The sequence below is a fragment of the Echinococcus granulosus genome (genome assembly GCF_000524195.1).
Source record: "Echinococcus granulosus chromosome Unknown EG_S00116, whole genome shotgun sequence".
Lineage (NCBI taxonomy): Eukaryota > Metazoa > Platyhelminthes > Cestoda > Cyclophyllidea > Taeniidae > Echinococcus > Echinococcus granulosus.
In genome coordinates, this window is record NW_020170496.1 from 151,646 (window position 1) to 169,867 (window position 18,222).

Below are 18,222 nucleotides of genomic sequence, written 5' to 3' on the forward strand. Positions count from 1 at the left end.
GATAAAAAAATATCTAAATGTTGCACTGAAAACACTTACTTCCTTATCCCACTTATACGGCAATCCAAACTTATTAAAATTGACCTTTAAAGGAAATCTCACCAAATTTACAGCACTTTTCAGGGCCGCTTTTACTAGCTTTTCTGATGTAACTGCTCAGAAATCTACAAGCGGAGACAGATCCTCGTGCCCCACTGAAATCACCTCCTAGACTTTCTACCCTTTGACTTTTCCATGCTCTCCCCTTTTTTCTTAAGTGTCTGTCACATAAGCATTGCTTTATTGACGCAGTCTTCATGCACCTTGTCTCCCACTTTTCTCCAAGCAATACCTTTGCATTGGCTGCTTTCACAAAACCTAGCTTCTGCGTTCAATCATGGATGTGAACGTGCCCAAATTCCTTTCTCACGACATTCCACTCTTCCGCGGCATCATCTCCGATCTCTTCCCCGGCGCCATTCTACCCGATGCGGACTACTCAGATTTCCTTGAAGAAGCGGCTATAGTGTGTCAACGCAATGGCCTCCAAGCTGTGCCAACTTTCACGGAGAAACTTATTCAAACCTACGAAATGATGATAGTTAGGCATGGGTAGGTGTCACATGTGCGTCCAGATTCCACCCCTTTTTGTGATCTCGCGACCTGATTGGTGGATACATTTAGGGACGAATTAATTAAATCCTAATGAGCCAATCAGGACGTTGCTTATCATGAGTCTCCTGATTAGCGTATATTTAACTATGAGTTTAAATACTACTAAAATTTAAGACCTTTCAGCCGATTGTATTGATAAATAACCACCTAGTAATGGATTAGACTTATTACTCGATATCTGTTAATTGTCATGAAAGCTTTCAGTCGTGCGGGCAACATATCAACAACAGACCCTGGTCCTGAGTGTTTTTCTTGTTTCATCTCAAAAAGAATATCCTTTAACAAGGCGGAGAACTTTTCTCATCTCATATATAAAAAACTCTGGGACGTTTAAGAGAGTTTTGTCCTCTGAATCACTGCATTGGTTCCCTGGAGCCATGAAAACAGCATGACGTTTCATCGTCTGCATTTTATTCAAAGCTAGTCGAATTTACTTCTTAATTTATTACAAAATGTTACAAAATTGCATCAGGTTCATCCCCTTGAATGCCTTTAGATTCATGCTGGTTGGTATGCCCTTGGGTGGTAAAACGAAAATTCTCCACACTCTGGCCGAGGTGATGACCGGTCTCTTTGAGAAGGGCGACACTGACTACGCCAAGGTCTTCTATCGTACCATCAATCCCAAATCCATCACCATGGGACAGCTTTTCGGCGAATTTGATCCCGTTTCTCACGAGGTATGCTCTTTAACCATAGCACCGCTTGTAGTAGTGTAGATTTCAAGAAAATAGCTTTCCCTTTACTTAGTGGACAGACGGTGTTACGGCGAACACCTTCCGTGAGTACGCCAACATGGAACCACCCGATCGAACTTGGGTGATTTTCGATGGGCCTATTGACACTTTGTGGATTGAAAGCATGAACACTGTGCTGGATGATAACAAGAAGTTATGTCTCATGTCGGGAGAGATTATTCAGATGTCGAAGACTATGAACCTCATCTTCGAAACTATGGATCTTCTACAGGCATCGGTAGGCTATTGTAGCATCTGAGTTATCACTAACCACGTCTGGAGATAGCTGCATTGGGTTAGTAGGGCGTAGGTTGAGTCGGTTAAAATAACAAAGCCGGTAGAGTCTAGACCGATTTTTAACACTTCAGCCGGCAACTGTATCTCGCTGCGGTATGATCTACGTGGAACCTATGGCACTGGGATGGCGGCCTCTAGCAACCTCTTGGTTAGACAGCCTCCCCGAATCCGTTACTCTTGGCGATGGCAAGAAAGTGTTGCAAGACCTATTTGACTGGCTTTTCGATCCTTGCTTAGAATTTGTTCAAGCCAACTGTCGCCAGCTGATCCCTATCAGCGCCATGTGCAGTGTCAAGTCTACTCTGGACTTCCTCAGCGCTCTCATCACTGAACACGCCAACGCAGAAGGTGCGGCTGACAATCGATACCTTAGGCAATGGGTACATGCTTCTTTACTCTTCAGTGTTGTCTGGGGCATTGGTGGATGTCTGGAGGAGAACAGTAGAATCAAGTTTGACGATTTTATTAAACCCATTCTTGGTGGAAAAGTGACAGAGTTACCCGTACCCCAGAGCATAGGTGGCCGTTGTGATTTTCAAATGCCTGATACTGGGTTGGTCTACGATTACTTCTACGAGGTGAGTTAGTTCCCAAACTCCCGATAACTCCAACCCCGGAATGACTGACCATCTTCACTTCTCCACTTTACAGTTCAAAAGTCGAGGGAAGTGGAAACACTGGAACGAATTATCACGAGGTCAGAGCAAGTTCGAGGGCATGGAGATAAGGGACATCATCGTTCCTACCATGGACACAGCACGCTACAAGTACCTCATTGATATCTGTTTGACGAGCAGACAGCCATTGAGTTACATCGGTGTGACGGGTACCGGCAAATCGGCCTATGTTCGGGAGAAACTAATGCGCGACATTGATAATGAAACCTACCGACCGTTCTTTATCAACTTCTCGGCTCAAACTAGTGCTAATCAAGTTCAGGTGGGATTTGTGCTTTCACAGCTTGTCAACTGCTAACATATCAACCACGAAATCTGCAATTGATTTAGGTGTTGATATTAACTACTTCCGCGGTTTTTAGACTGTAAAGGTGTTTAGTCGCTCGCTGTTTTTGCGTAGCTTTCACTCTGCCTTAACGAACAATTTTGGTGAAAAAGTGGATAATTAGTTAATGTCATTTAAATTCTAGAACATATTTTTACTGCAGAACTGCTAACAATTTATCAAGGCATTTCTAAACACGTTAAATCTCCCAGGTGAGCGCCACAGGCGAGTCGAACTAAGGCCAAGACGAATGAGGATGAGATGATGATAAGTTTTAGCGCAAATGGTTACAATGATTTAAGAAAATACCAACTTTCATCGATAACAAGCTACTTGAAGGTCAAATATTTAATAAAACTTGAACCCTAGCCATCAACTTCGACTTTTTCTTAAGGATATTATTATGTCGAAGTTGGATCGTCGCAGAAAGGGTGTGTACGGCTTGCCATTCGACAAAATTGCAACATTTTTTATTGACGACCTAAATATGCCTGCAAAAGAGGTTTATGGTGCTCAGCCGCCAATTGAATTATTGAGAACCTTCATGGATCATGGATTTGTGTAAGTTTGCGCCTTTATTCGCACCTCTATCCCCTTTTAATACCTTTCTGTGTTCTGATTGGTGAATATTTTGCGTGCAGCTCACTCATTGGCCGATTATGGACCAATGGCTTTATTATTAAATAGCTCAGTTGGGCTCTACAATCCATATATCGTTTATCGACTGGGATGGATAATGTAGTCAGATTTCTAATTCCAATTTGAGTTTATTACAACCAGAAGTGAAAGCTCCTTCTATTTGTTATTTTATTGTTTGCTAGCTATGATCTGGATGACATGTCAAAGATCCAGCTAATAAACCTCTACATCTGCTCGGCAATGGGCCCGCCCGGTGGCGGTCGTAACGACGTGACGCCGCGATTCATGCGCCACTTCCATGCCGTCTCTATGGTGCCCTTCAACGATGTAACTCTCACTCGCATCTTCACTACACTCATGCAAACTTACTTGCGGGTGGGTTTCTGATAGCTTTTGTCTGCATATAACCTACTTTCTTCTAATGATTAATAGTTAGGGCGTTACTACTTTCAGACAGTAAACGCATGTAAGAATTAAAAAGTCATCTTCATTATTTTCTTGTGCCACTGGTGAGGTTATTTCTGCGATTTCTTGAGCCATGTCAATTGCGGTTTCTTGCTACCTTGAGTGTGAACTTTAGTTTTCGTGTACTCGCTTCAATGCGAAACTTTATTCATATAGACTCAAAAAAATGTTTCGGATAAATTTGACGTTTGTTACCAAACCGCTTGGTCATGCAAGGCTTGAGTGTTGAAAACTAAATGCAGGATGGGGATCCTTCCACCTCGTTCTTTTACTGGTCAACTATTCCAAATAATGGTGACAAGCATCTTTAAAACCAAATCACCCTCACAAGATGCGCTTCTTATGATGTGTTTCCTGCGGCGTCCGGGTTATCACAGGGGAATCAGCTTTGTAAACTTGATTCAAACAAACGCTTCTGGTCAGATTAAAGTAGTTAAATGTATGCTTGCAAATATGTTTATTAGTTTATGTCAAAAATAACAAAACAAAAGTTGCCGAAGAGGATTGGGGAAAACTGCATACCACTTGGCTTCATTTGACATCAGTTTGACCTTTCAACATAATCGAAACTACTAGCTACCAGAGGTTACTCATGGAAATATTTATTTGTGATCGAAACAGGCGCATGAGTTCACTTCTGACTACTATATTCTGGGTAACACAATGGTTGACGCAACACTGAACGTCTACAAGGCCGCCATTTCGAATCTATTGCCTACACCAGCTAAGTCGCACTACGTCTTCAATCTGCGTGACTTCAGTCGTGTCATCCTTGGTATTTGCCTTATCAAAAAGGGACGTGTGAAAGATAAGCAGACCTTTATTCGTCTATGGGTCCATGAGGTGCTTCGTGTCTTCTACGATCGTCTCACTGACGAGAAAGACCGTCAGTGGCTTGTTGAGTAGGTCCAAACTATTTCTAAGTGAGAAGTGATTTCTTTATGCAGAATTGACTGGAATATTTTCATTTCGTTTTCTGAAGCTTTATCAAGAACACAATTGACACGTCTTTCAAGGACAAAGTGAACATGGTGTTCTCCCACCTTCTTGCTAATGTCAAGGACGAGGTTAGTTGATTCGCCCATTAGTTTGTTGATTTATTTATTCTAGGTCACCGAAGAGACCTTCCGAAGTCTAATATTTGGTGATTTTATGGATATTGAAACACTACCCGAAGAGAGGAGTTATGAGGAGGTCATGGATATTAACACGATGTATCCTATTGTGGAACAATGCCTTGCAGACTACAATGCCACCCACAAGACGAAAATGAATCTCGTTATTTTTAGGTTGGTTGGCGGTTCTTCTGCTGAAGTCCAGCTGTTGAAATGTCCTCGGAGCATTACTTGAGGGATTTCTTGTATTCCAGATACGTATTAGAGCATCTGGCGCGGATATGTCGTGTTCTACGAGTGCCTTCTGGAAACGCGCTACTAATTGGAGTAGGTGGTTCTGGCAGGCAGTCATTGTCGCGTTTGGCGTCCGCCATGGCAGGCTACGTCACGTTCCAACCTGAGGTCACAAAGGATTATGGACTTCAAGAGTGGCGTGAAGATGTCAAGGTGAGATCCTTCTTTTATTCTCTATTTTGAGTTTTCTGTATCAGAGTCTTCGTGGACAATTCGGATAATTTTCAGGGTGGATTGAGGTTTACAGAGTGCATATTTTCCTCTTTTCAGTCCTGTCTTAAAAATTCCGGTGGGCGTGGGATGAAAACAGTCTTCCTGATGACTGACATGCAGATCAAGAATGAGACCTTTCTGGAAGACGTCGACAACCTCCTCAACTCGGGTGAGGTGCCTAATATCTTCACCTCGGAGGAACGTGCTGAAGTCACCGAACTCGTACAAACTGCTATAGAGGTGGAGAGTCGCAAAAATGCCACCACTCCTGGTGGAGGTGGCTCCAGAGTCATCCAGGACATGTCTCCACTGGGGCTCTTCAATAGCTTTGTCAATCGCTGTCGAGCCAACCTCCACGTTATTATTGCCTTTTCACCCATTGGAGACGCTTTTCGAAATCGGCTTCGTCAGTTTCCATCCCTCATCAACTGTTGTACCATCGACTGGTTCACGGTAAGTGGTACCCACATCTACACAAAACCTTCTGGGTTTTTTTCAAATAACATTGTCTTCTTTTGATAAAATTTCATTCAGCCATGGCCAGAAGACGCGCTGGAAAGAGTGGCCCGACGCTCACTAGAATCGCTAGGAATGGAGGCTAAGTTGAGAGACAGCATTACGCTGATCTTCAAACACTTTCACACGTCCATAGCAAATCTGTCGGAGAAGTTCTACACGGAACTCGGAAGGAAGACTTATGTCACACCAACATCCTATCTGGAACAGATTGCCTCGTTCGAGCGACTCATTACGAAAAAGAAGAATGAGATTATGACGGCAAAAACGAGGTATATATACAGGGTAATCAAGGGGATTTACAACATTTAATTTTATACCCAAAGAATTTATTGTTGAAAAGTGCGGCTTCTATTGTCAGTTCAAAGCTTTACTAATAGGACTTATTTAGTGCCATTTGTGTCATTTTTTGATGAACATCGAGGAAAATTTATAGCCTTTGGGTCTAAGTACTGAGAAAAACTTTTGATCTCTACTGGAATTTTGCCCTAAAAAGGAACAAAAGTGTAGTAGATAGGGAGTGAGAACTGTGATGTCCCTACCAGCCGGATCAGGCAGAAGGCGACCGTTAGTGGAGAGGCTGTTTATGTGCAGAGCGCGCCCCTCACGCTATGAAACTTTGTATGAGATGAAAGTGGCGACTGGAGCTTACGTGCAAGGAGCAAGTGTCTGGGTCATAATTGTACTTCAATTGTGCCCTCGTGCTTGAGTCATCTATAATATAGGCTCTCTGGACTGTCTGCCTGGACTGATGATGACGGGCCCACGCCGCTTGTGTGGTCGTGTCCCCCAATCTGCACGATCGGTCCTTGTGTGTGAGTCCGAACCGTGGATGTCGTAGCGCGATGGACGCCCCAGATGCTTTCAAATGATTCAAAAGGTGCCACTTAATAGTCGAAACTGCCACCTGCCTTTCAAACAATTACCTCAGCTGTTTCAGTGAATTAGCTTTTGACGTCGGTTAAGTGGGTTTTGCAGTCCAGATTTTGAGTTAACTACCGAAAAGTTATGAGCACTAACAAGCAGTAGCCACCAGCAATTTGAATGATGTCACAAACCATACTTAACTATCATGGAATAAATTGGAAGACTGATCCTTTAGATAAGCATCTAAACCGTGAATCGCGGCGAAGAATAATAATGCATTCTATCATCGCCCTCTAAACAGGTATCTCAACGGTCTAGACAAACTGGCCTTCGGCGCAAGTCAGGTGGCGGACATGCAGGTGAAACTGGAGGAGCTACAGCCACAACTGGTACAGGCGGGTGAAGCCAACGAACGTCTCCTAGTGGTGATTGCGCGTGAGTCGGCAGCAGCAGAACAGCAACGGGAGAGGGTGGTGCAGGAAGAGAAGGTAGTAAATTCTAAGGCGGACGCCTCAAAGGCACTGTCAGAGGAGTGTCGGGCCGATCTGGCGGAGGCTCAGCCCGCCATGGAGGCAGCTCTGGCGGCCCTGGACACTCTTAAACCCGCCGACATCACTATTGTCAAGTCGATGGCAAATCCGCCTTTTGGAGTGAAGTTGGTCATGGAGGCGGTGTGTGTGATGAGAGATATCAAACCAGATCGTATTAATGATCCCAGCACGGGGAGGAAGATTTTGGATTATTGGGGACCCTCAAAGAGGCTTTTAGGTGATATGAACTTTTTACAGACTTTGAAGGAATATGATAAGGATAACATTCCTGCTCAGGTGAGGTTGAAAGGTGGTTTTATTTTGAGTCAAGTTAGTTTACTTTTTTCAGAAGCTATTTTATTATACGGCCTATCAAATCGAAAACGAAACTAATTCAGATTGAGTAGCAAAATTAGAGGCAGTGACTTTAACTTTGATGTCATTAAAATCTTGCATTCTCTGTAGTGAACAATTTATTTTTTTTTTCTATGAAAAATCATGTGTTTAGTAGGTGCACAACCAATCGGCTTGCTAATTCTTTAACAGCGAAACCTTGGAGAGGCTATGCTGAATTTATCCATTCATTTATTTTCTGGCTGTTCCTGAACTACCCATCTGTTCTGTATTCATCCATCCCAATTCCATCCATCCTGTATTCATCAATCCATCCCATATTTAACTCGTATGCGTTCATCCATTCCGTATCGATCGGTCCATCCATCTCGTCTCCATCCATTCATCCATCCACTCAACAGGCCCTTTCACATATGGGGAAGGGAAAAGCACCACTTCATCTCCATCCGTCATTTTCAAAACTACTAATGTTTGTGTGTGTTGGTAATAGACTGTAAACGGATTTGTTCATCCATTTTCAGTCATGAAGAATATTTTGTTAATGAACTGAAATTTGCCTCAGGCGGGTCTATTGGAAGCCTATAAATAAAATTTCTTTAAGTAGTTCCTTATCCACTTCGTTCCGCGGTGTTTACTCCTTCCATTCATTCAACTTAGATTATCACAAATATCAGGAGCAATTATATAACCAACCCTGAGTTTGACCCCGCAAAAGTTGCCCGTGCAAGTTCAGCAGCCGAGGGTCTGTGCAAGTGGATCCTCGCTATGGAACAGTATGACCGCGTGGCCAAAATTGTTGCTCCGAAGAAAGTCAAACTAGCTGTAGCTGAGAAGGAATTGGCAGAGAACATGGCTGCACTGAAGCAGACTCAAGCCTCTCTAAAAGCCGTCGAAGACAAACTTGCGCAGCTGCATGAGAATCTAGATAATACGCAAGTATGCTTGGCTGGAATATTGTGTGCTTTCTTGTTTTCTGATTGCCAATAACGTTATGCCCTTCCAGGCAGAGAAAAGGCGACTAGAAGACGAGGTGGAACTCTGCGGTTTGAAGTTGGTGAGAGCCAAAAAGCTGATTGGTGGATTGGGTGGGGAGAAGGAGCGCTGGTCACAGGCGGCAGAGCGGTTGCAGCACGTCTACGACAACCTCACCGGAGACGTTTTGGTTTCGGCGGGCGTGATTGCCTACCTCGGTCCATTCACTTCAACTTATCGTGATGCCTGCATTGAGGACTGGGTGGGTGTGTGCAACAGCCAGCCGAAAATTACTTGCAGTCAACACTTCTCGCTCACTAACTGTCTGGGCGATCCGGTCAAAATACAGGCATGGAATATCTTCGGACTCCCTCGAGATGCGTTTTCTATTGACAATAGTGTCATTGTAGATAATGGACGTCGATGGTATGCTGGACCTTTGTGGGCTTAAGGCGTTTCGAGAATCAAAACTTAGGCGTTAGCATTTGTGCTGCTCTTTCAGTCGCTTTGATATCCACCTGGTATCTTACAGAACTTAAAACTTATAAATCATTTTTAAAGGCAATTCAACATTCCCATTTAGGCTTTTTTGAAACTTTTTTGTGCCCTACTTCTCGTGTTTCGGGAACCAAATAGTTATTTTGCGGTTATACCTGTTCCCTGTGTCCATTTTCAAATTTCGTCATACTCCTGCGGACGAAACTGTAAGAGAATCTGGTTTTTACAGCAAGTACACTTATCAAAGGAGATGAGTGAAAAGTAGGCGGATGCACTGTTGGAGGAGAAAAATCATCGGCAACCTCAGTTTTCATGGCTTAATTCGCATTCGGAAGCATATTGTCCATCCAAATTCGGTCCTCTCGTCTGATTGCTTAGTTTTGCTACCTTGTTCGCTTCTTGATCAAGATAAACGCTAGGTCTCCAGCTTCTACCTCTAAGTTACGATTGATGGCTTCTGCGTAGCGTCTTTTTGGCACTGACGAATTCCGCGTGTGGTAATTAAGATGATTATCAAATGACTCTCAAGTCACTGACAGTTGACACTGACCCACCCCAGTAACAGTATCGTTGTATTCGTATGTCGTCGTTATTCAGGCCCCTGATGATTGATCCCGAAGGTCAGGCGAATAAGTGGATAAAGAATATGGAGAAGGAGAACGCGATAGCCGTAGTCAAGTTGAATGACAGTGATTTTATGCGACGAATGGAGAACAGTATACAATTCGGAGTACCCGTCCTTCTGGAGAACGTCGGTGAAGAATTGGATCCTAGTTTGGAGTCCCTATTGTTGAAGCAGACGTTCAAGCAGGGTGAGTACAGGGCATATCTTAAACAGCCAATTAGATGGGGGCTTGTGGGGGTTAAAGTTAAATTAGTTCCCCTTAGAACCGAGTTTCCCATGATGCCGTTATAAGATGAGCTGGTCCAGAAATATCTTAATTAACGACACGCACGAGTTGGGAGGCAGCGGCAGATCCCCGTCTTACTTTAAAGTCCTTTCTCGATTTTATTTTTGGCCTCATGCTATCAAGAGACTTTGGTCACACGTGTTGCTAAAACAGATACCATTATTCTACTCGTATTCTCCTTTTGAAGGCGCTATTGATATGATTAAGTTGGGCGAAAATATAATTGAATACTCCTCGGACTTTCGCTTCTACATTACAACAAAACTTCGCAATCCGCATTACCTCCCCGAAGTGGCAGTAAAGGTCTCGCTGTTGAACTTTATGATCACGCCGGAGGGCCTGGAAGACCAACTTCTCGGTATTGTGGTTGCAAAAGAGAAGTATGTAGAATGGAATTCTACCCCATATGTTGTTAACTTTATGTATTACAAAAAGATACTTTATTGAGTGCCAAAAGTGTTCATATTCCACGGAAATTCGGTAGGCGATGATGCAGATCCTTGAACTCTAATTTCCAAAGTTGATAAAACCCAATTATTCATAAATTATTGCAAGCTTATAACAGAATAATATAATCTGATCGAATCTCTGCAAGTTCCATGATTTTGCATTTTCATGGGAGTGGTAGCAGTAGATTGGTCGTCTCAGTTTGTCATGCAGCCATCTCTGACTGACAGGCCGACTGCCACGCTTTGTCACAGACACATTTCGTGGAGCGAAGAATGCGATGACACCACAGATCGAGTCGAACCTCTCTGTAGGTGAAGTGAGAGTTCGATGCAGTAATTAACGACTTTATTTTAACGTCAGGGAATATGTTTATTCACAGTGTGCAGAAGAGCAGCTGAAAACTAGCAGCCTGTAACATGCTTGGAACTCTATATCCCCTGGATGACAGTGGAAGGGATGGAGACCAAAAAGCCTACTTAATATCACTTAGTATATGATCAATCCTACTTGTTAAAGTTAATCCACCTTATTTAGACCGGAACTGGAGGAGGCAAGACAGGAGTTGATTGTCACAACTGCCAACAATAAGCGAATGCTTAAGGAAGCTGAGGATCGTATTTTAGCTACTCTGGCTGAGGCAGAGGGCAATATCCTGGAAAATGAGACGGCTATCCAAACTCTCGACTCCTCAAAGGCTATTTCTGATGAAATTATGCAGAAACAGGCGGTATGTTAACATTCTCATTTATCGGACTGTGTTGTGAATCTTGAAGAAACTTTATCGCTTTTTAACGCGGGCTTACTAACTGAATTGTCAAGTATATATTGCGAGGAAATGTCAAAAATAGAAAGCATACCAGAATTTCATCATTATGGCTATTTTGCTTTGTTTTGTCTGTTTGTTATCTTTGTGAGTTCTCCTAGGTAGCGGACGAGACGCATAAAAAGATTGACCTTGCTCGAATGGACTACGCACCAATAGCGAGGCATTCAGCGATTCTATTCTCCTCCATCACTGATCTCCCCAACATTGATCCCATGTATCAGTACTCACTCAGTTGGTTTGTCAACTTGTACGTCAATGCCATTCAAGATAGGTGAGTGACTGGCTGATCAATACTTGATGAAATTACTTACTACTTGTCACGTCAGTAGTATGTTTGAGATCACGAAGATTAATGGGACAAGATCTGCGGAAACAGCTGAGCCACGTAAATCCCTCCTTGTATTCTTGCCTAATTTAGCAACAAGTCGAAGATCCTGGAACGCCGACTGCGTTATATCCAAGAGTACCTTGATTACAAGCTTTACTCAGAGGTGTGTCGAGGCCTCTTTGAAAAGCACAAACTAGTCTTCTCACTCTCTCTTTGCGCCAGGCTTTGCTTGTAAGTATCACCACGTGTGCGCATGCATGTAGGCAACGATGAGGCTGACTGCTGCACAGACTACGCACTTCTATGACATCTGCCTGTACCCCACTACGTGTCGCACGTTGCCTCCAAACACGACAGCTTGATGAAATTCATCGCATCAAAGTGTATCAAATAGGGCTTTAAATCACTTTAAAAACAGCAGAAAAAGGCATTAAAGCGTTCAGTTCCACTTTGGTTGTTCAATTGGTTCTTTCTATCGTCTAGTAGATACTCCGTTTCGTTCGTCATCAATCCTTCGGAGTATTTCATGTTTACTTTTTTGTATCCATGACTTTGTTATCCACTAACTTGGGACGATAAAGTGCTGTCGAATAAAAAGTCGCGCTGAACTGTGATGAATTGGGTGAGGTATAAGGTGCATACTTAAGGTATAGGAGGGTGAAATGTAGAACGAAAGTGGGTACATTAAGCTGTAATGCTAAATTGAGGTTACGTTGCCATTTAATTTGTTGTAAAACTGCCTTCTTTCTCTTTCTGCACACCTTACAACATCACAGCAACAAGTCAAAGATAGTGGAGAAGCGTATCCGCTACCTCATCGACTATTTCACCTACAGTCTCTACGTGAGCGTCTGCCGGTCGGTGTTTGAGAAGCACAAACTCCTCTTTTCTCTTCTCCTCTGTTGTAAACTAATGATGTGAGACTCCCCTGCGTTGTGGAGCGTTTTGTGTTCTCTGTTGGTTTCGGCTCTCCCCTCTGACACTTGGTTGATTCAAGACAGGTGCCAATGAGACGATGGTGTCTCGTGAAGGTGTGCGTTTCGGTTCGAGTTAAACCTGGCAATACTTAGACCTCTGACTTTCCAGGTTTTCACAAACGCAAATTTTAACTCTTCAGTCCATAACGAACAATGAAACTATAAAGTAAAAAGATTAATTTCCAGCCATAAATGCAAACAATTAGGTGACCTGGCAACTACTTAACTTTGTACTGTTCTTGTTACGTCCCTTTTTTATGTTAGCTTTCTCCATTTCTATAAGGGCACAATAATTCGCTTTTTGCCTGAAACTATGTGAAAAGCTACCACAATCCTTGAATCGACGAAGCAGAGTTTAAATAGACTTATCTTTCCTCGAAACTAGAATTTACTAAGGTGTCTTGAAGAAATTCTACTTTGGTTTGCAATTTTGCCCAAACAATATAGCGAAATGCAAATTCAGGTGCATGGAATAGTAAATCATTAGTTACTGTAATAAAACTTCAACAATGAATGTCCTGACAGTATCAGATTATGAGAATCAAAGGTGATTAGAAGGGATCTCATTTACCAACATTTGGCGTTTACATGCCATTTCCCAATCACAATGTCGCATTCAACTCTCAAATTTGTGAAGAAACACAGAATGGCTAGTAAGTACAAAAAAAGCTTAAAATCTAGCATAAATTTAGTCTTTATTTGTTTGGTTGCCAAGGTGACTTTTCCCGAAATCCACTGTTTGTCAATCCTAGTCTGATGGGTTTTGCCCATTCACAATGGCACTACTCCTATGCCGCCTTTTTTGTTTGAAAGCAAAGAAACTACCTCCTAGACTAAAGCTACTTTGTAGATTAATGCAGACTTCGAGCGAAAAACTATTCTAGGTGGCACAGATTTTCTGAATGCAAGGCTTAATGCTTTTTCACCTGCCCTGCTCTTGGTACACTTCATTTACACCGTATCGTTACACTGTTCTGTAAAGGTGTGCTTTCTGATCCACTTCTTTTAACTGATTTTTTTCCTTAGGGCAACAAGACATATTGCTAGTAGTTAGTGAAATACAGTAGCTGAGTGCTTCCAATGGCTAGCGGCTGGATAACATAGCTTTTCTGGAGGCCATGACCTTGAACCCCGTGTAGTGAACTTTTCTATTGAATACCTCGTCAGTCCTTTTCATTTGCACTTCTGTTTTTACCTCTCATTTTCAGGTTAAAGTTGCACCGTTCTGCAATGACGTAGAATCACTGAAATATAGCCTGATGCTTCTTCCGTTTCTTCATTTTTTATTCGCCTAGGGCCAAAGATGAGATACACCTAAACGAGTTTCTCTTCTTCCTTACTGGCGGTGTGGGTCTAGAAAATACCGTACCCAACCCGGCTCCCCAGTGGCTCATCTCAACCAGCTGGGACGAGATCTGTCGCCTCTCGGACCTGCCGCCTTTTGCGGGCCTTAAGGAACACGTGGCAGGGAATACTCGTGAATGGCAGAAGTTCTACGACTCCAAGACACCACATGATACACCCCTGCCTGCGCCATGGAAAACTACTTTGGATCAATTTCGCACACTCATTGTGCTACGATGCATTCGGCCGGATAAGGTGAGTGCCTGAGCTTACTCCTTTCAATGAATGGGTTAATTCTTCAACTGATGATTAGGGGCCCCTTGATTCAAGTCAAAGTTATTAAACAAGCTTTCCCAGGGCAATGAAATGTATTGAAGTGCATTGAGGTGATGCTTGATTGTTGAACTCGTGACATTTGGAGAAAATGCGGTATTTAGCGGCATGGGCTGGCCCTAAACGATCCACTCATTACGCCACCCCACATTTTTAAAAGGAGCATCACTTCGTTCATCATCCTCAGGAGACTGAAGACGAAAACGATTATCTGCTGAAAGCCAGCTACGGCGATTAGGATTGAAGTCTATCTTCTTGATTCAATTTGTTGCAAGATAAACAATCAGGACTAGCCACTCAGTCAGTAGGAAGGACTTGTTCTTTTTCTTACAAGGCAGCATGATATGTTGTACCTTATGCCAAAAAACTGACTTGTGAGGGCATTTGCAGAAAGTGAGGAAATTCTGCCCATTCTTTAGCCACATCGTCCGTACCTGTCTCTCTAAGAGCTGCTTATCCTCTTCTTGGCACTGGACGTTTGTACTGTTATATGCCAAATACAACAGCAAATATTTGGAAAGTAAAGTTGAGGGAGGCAGAGGTGGGTGTAATTAAGTTGTTTACTCCTAGAGATTAAATGTAGGACTTATTTGTTTTCCTCACAAGATATGGTGGAAGTCATTTGTGCTGGAAATAGCAGTCGATCTCGTGTGTGATGGCCTTAAAACATAATATTCCCACAATTTTGGCACATTTTTGCCTTTTTAGACCAACATTTTTCTCAACAGCTGAACATTTACCCATTTCCTTTATAAAAAAACAGTACCTACCCTTGAAGTATCACGAATTTGGATGCATGACATCAATTCCTGTTCATTGACAACTTGGTGACAAAATGCAAATCTATGCAACCACAATTTAGTTAGGTGATGCGCGTGGTTTTGAAGCAGGTTTTGCTACAAAGACATTTAGAAAAATATCTTTTTGAAGTCATTTATCACATATTTATCTTCTGGGGAAGCGCATTTGCAAGTGATACCCCAATAGTCCGCCTTACTGCTGAAAATGGTTAGAAGTAGTTTATTCAAAATCCGGTGCTTTAGCTATGATCCATTGTTGATTATTGAGCATGACACGCACTACTAGGTTGTTGTCATTTAAAAACCTTATTTAAAATTCCAAGTCTTGTAGAGTTCTTTCAGTTTTAGGAATGCTATCATCCGTATTTTTTGCTGATAACAAATTCAAATTGTACAGGCTGGTTGCAAACATCCTGTTTGAATCCTCGAGTCTGCAGCTATTCGTCTCGTTCGTCGATATTCTTGCGTCTCCGCAGGCATTCCGTCCAGACTAATGAGAAATTGCTGGCTGAAACTATTAATACTGCCAAAAATGCATTTTCCTACATTCCAGGTTGTACCCGCAGTGACCAACTACGTACGTGGGAAACTGGGCAGGAAGTTTGTCGAACCACCTCAATTCGATCTAGCCAAGAGTTACGAGGACTCAACATCCACCGCGCCCCTCATTTTTGTGCTCTCACCGGGCGCCGATCCGACTATGGCATTGCTCAGGTTTGCGCACGACAAGGGCTTTGGAGGCACACGCTTCCAGTCAATCAGTCTGGGTCAGGGTCAGGGTCCCATCGCTGCAAAAATGATAGAACGCGCACAAGCGGAGGGTTCATGGGTGTTGTTACAAAACTGCCATCTAGCGGTCAGCTGGATGGCAAATATGGAGAAGATTTGTGAGGGGTTCACTGTGGATAATACTGCGCCGACATTCCGTCTCTGGCTCACTAGCTATCCCTCTCCCAGTGTAGGTATTTTGTTACTACAATGTGATAGTTTCAACACAAAATATCTTGCCGACCGACCAATTGAACGTCTTTACATGTGATTCGTGAATATAAATGACTTCCATCATCCGAAATTGGACTTTAAATGTAGGATCATGGGAATTCATCCTTCATTGGCCTCAAAATTTTGCTGTGCTACTTAATCGGTTTTTGTGGTTACACCTTAGAGGTGGAGTTGGATTTAATCGCTGTGATATTTTGGCCATTTCAGTTCCCAGTCACTGTTTTACAAAACGGTGTAAAGATCACCAATGAACCTCCGTCGGGATTGAGACAAAATCTTCTCCAATCCTATCTGAGTGATCCACTCTCCGATCTAAACTTTTTCTACGGGTGTCCCAATAATGAAGCGGTGGGTTTGGCTAGTTACTCTATATTTGATCCACTCATCTTCATCCATTTATACGACCACGTGAAATAATTGTAGAGTTAACATAGAAATGGTATTATCACCAAGATAGTTACTTCTACAAACAGACAATAGTGATTTTGATCGAGACGCACTTTATTGACATCCTGACGAGGTAAAGTTAGCCAATTTGGGAATTATTTGTTTCGTGTAGACATTTGAGAAGCTCCTCTACGGACTCTGCTTCTTTCACGCGTTAGTTCAAGAGCGACGTCACTTCGGTCCAATTGGTTGGAATATTCCCTACGGCTTCAATGAATCTGATCTGCACATCTCTGTGCGGCAACTACAAATATTCATTAATGAGTATGAGCAGGTAGGTCTCATTTTAATCTAGGTAAAGTTTTTAATATTCCTTATCGGATTTGTTACGTAAAATGTTTGGGAGCTCACACTCATTCCTGATTTTACTATTATCATGAAGCGACTTTTAATTGGCTCTCGGAATTGACCATTTAAAATTTACTGAACTAATAAAGTGTTCTCCGTGTAGGTACCCTTCGAGGCGATCAACTACCTGACAGGTGAATGCAACTACGGAGGTCGGGTGACTGATGAAAGGGATCGACGATGTCTCTTAACCATTCTCCTCGACTTCTACTGTCCTGCACTGATTACGGAGACCAAGTACAAACTGCCCACCAATCCGAACTACTTCATCCCACCGAAAATGGAGTACCATGAGTACATAGAGTTTATCAAAGTGAGCGACCAATTTTAAAATTGTGTCTAGAAGTGAATTTCAAAGTCCACAATGAGTCCGGAGGGCTGGGAGAGACCATTAGCATAGTTCCATAGTTTCCTATGGTCCCTGATAAAAAAGCTTACCTTCAGGGGTTAACGAATTGTTTTTGATTGACTTTAGAATCTGCCATCAGTGCAGACCCCTGAGGTGTTTGGATTGCACGAGAACGTGGATATAGTGCGTCAGCACTCAGAGACGAAGGCGCTGCTTGCAGCAACCCTCCTGACGGTCACCAGTATCGGTGTCGGCGGTGGTGGAGGGCAGACCGCCGCGGGTAGCAGTGACAGCCAACTCAATGACATCGCTACGGACATCATCGGCAAATTGCCGCCTCCTTTTGACATCGATGCTGCGTCAAAGCGATATCCTTTGGTATATCAGGAGAGCATGAATACAGTTTTGGTGCAAGAGATGGAGCGATATAATAAGTAAGGCTGTCATGGATTATAAGTCTTTAAAATTCTACATCTACAAGTGACAAACTGTAGCGTCACATTTTAACCTTTGGGCGACAGTTCAAATCTTTTCGAGATTTAATCGAGCAACTCCAAACATCTCATACGAGCTGATGAAGAGCCATTAACTACACATCTCTCAAGTGCTTAGTACTTAAGTGTGCTTATTTTCACATTTGCAGCCTTACACAAACAATTCGTCAAAGTCTGCTGAATTTGCAGAAGGCCCTTAGTGGTCTAGAGGTGATGTCGGCGGAGTTGGAGCAGTTAGTGGCTTCCCTTATGATTGGTCGAATTCCCAATGCGTGGGCATCCCGATCCTATCCCAGTCTCAAGCCCCTTGGCAGCTACATCATTGACCTCTGCGAACGCCTCGCATTTTTTCAGGTTTTCAAATGACCATTTAATCTCCCACTTCTAGTAAAACGATAAGACCGTACAACAGAAACCATTTTTTCTACTTTCCATGAGCTCAGTGGTATTTTGTGCGCGT

General features: G+C 42.9%; 1 protein-coding gene across 1 annotated transcript in view; it reads left to right on the forward strand. All coding sequences in view use genetic code 11, as the record gives it.

Annotated features, from left to right (window-relative positions):
• The window catches only part of EGR_08705 (Dynein heavy chain 7, axonemal), a gene marked incomplete at both ends in the record, with an annotated part of 31,091 nt that overhangs the window by 8,622 nt on the left and 4,247 nt on the right, over nucleotides 1–18,222 (forward strand). Inside the window, 29 exons of the mRNA XM_024497954.1 lie at nucleotides 362–591; nucleotides 1,151–1,334; nucleotides 1,405–1,629; nucleotides 1,760–2,266; nucleotides 2,340–2,627; nucleotides 3,085–3,251; nucleotides 3,512–3,704; nucleotides 4,416–4,696; nucleotides 4,777–4,861; nucleotides 4,905–5,083; nucleotides 5,164–5,356; nucleotides 5,474–5,869; nucleotides 5,951–6,204; nucleotides 7,101–7,626; nucleotides 8,341–8,619; nucleotides 8,687–9,081; nucleotides 9,751–9,965; nucleotides 10,252–10,444; nucleotides 11,049–11,241; nucleotides 11,439–11,611; nucleotides 11,759–11,899; nucleotides 12,445–12,585; nucleotides 13,941–14,244; nucleotides 15,553–16,080; nucleotides 16,332–16,472; nucleotides 16,684–16,845; nucleotides 17,023–17,232; nucleotides 17,395–17,702; nucleotides 17,912–18,116. Of these exons, the coding sequence (XP_024347636.1) occupies nucleotides 362–591; nucleotides 1,151–1,334; nucleotides 1,405–1,629; nucleotides 1,760–2,266; nucleotides 2,340–2,627; nucleotides 3,085–3,251; nucleotides 3,512–3,704; nucleotides 4,416–4,696; nucleotides 4,777–4,861; nucleotides 4,905–5,083; nucleotides 5,164–5,356; nucleotides 5,474–5,869; nucleotides 5,951–6,204; nucleotides 7,101–7,626; nucleotides 8,341–8,619; nucleotides 8,687–9,081; nucleotides 9,751–9,965; nucleotides 10,252–10,444; nucleotides 11,049–11,241; nucleotides 11,439–11,611; nucleotides 11,759–11,899; nucleotides 12,445–12,585; nucleotides 13,941–14,244; nucleotides 15,553–16,080; nucleotides 16,332–16,472; nucleotides 16,684–16,845; nucleotides 17,023–17,232; nucleotides 17,395–17,702; nucleotides 17,912–18,116 (7,296 nt within the window). The remainder of the gene's footprint in view (nucleotides 1–361; nucleotides 592–1,150; nucleotides 1,335–1,404; nucleotides 1,630–1,759; nucleotides 2,267–2,339; nucleotides 2,628–3,084; nucleotides 3,252–3,511; nucleotides 3,705–4,415; nucleotides 4,697–4,776; nucleotides 4,862–4,904; nucleotides 5,084–5,163; nucleotides 5,357–5,473; nucleotides 5,870–5,950; nucleotides 6,205–7,100; nucleotides 7,627–8,340; nucleotides 8,620–8,686; nucleotides 9,082–9,750; nucleotides 9,966–10,251; nucleotides 10,445–11,048; nucleotides 11,242–11,438; nucleotides 11,612–11,758; nucleotides 11,900–12,444; nucleotides 12,586–13,940; nucleotides 14,245–15,552; nucleotides 16,081–16,331; nucleotides 16,473–16,683; nucleotides 16,846–17,022; nucleotides 17,233–17,394; nucleotides 17,703–17,911; nucleotides 18,117–18,222) is intronic.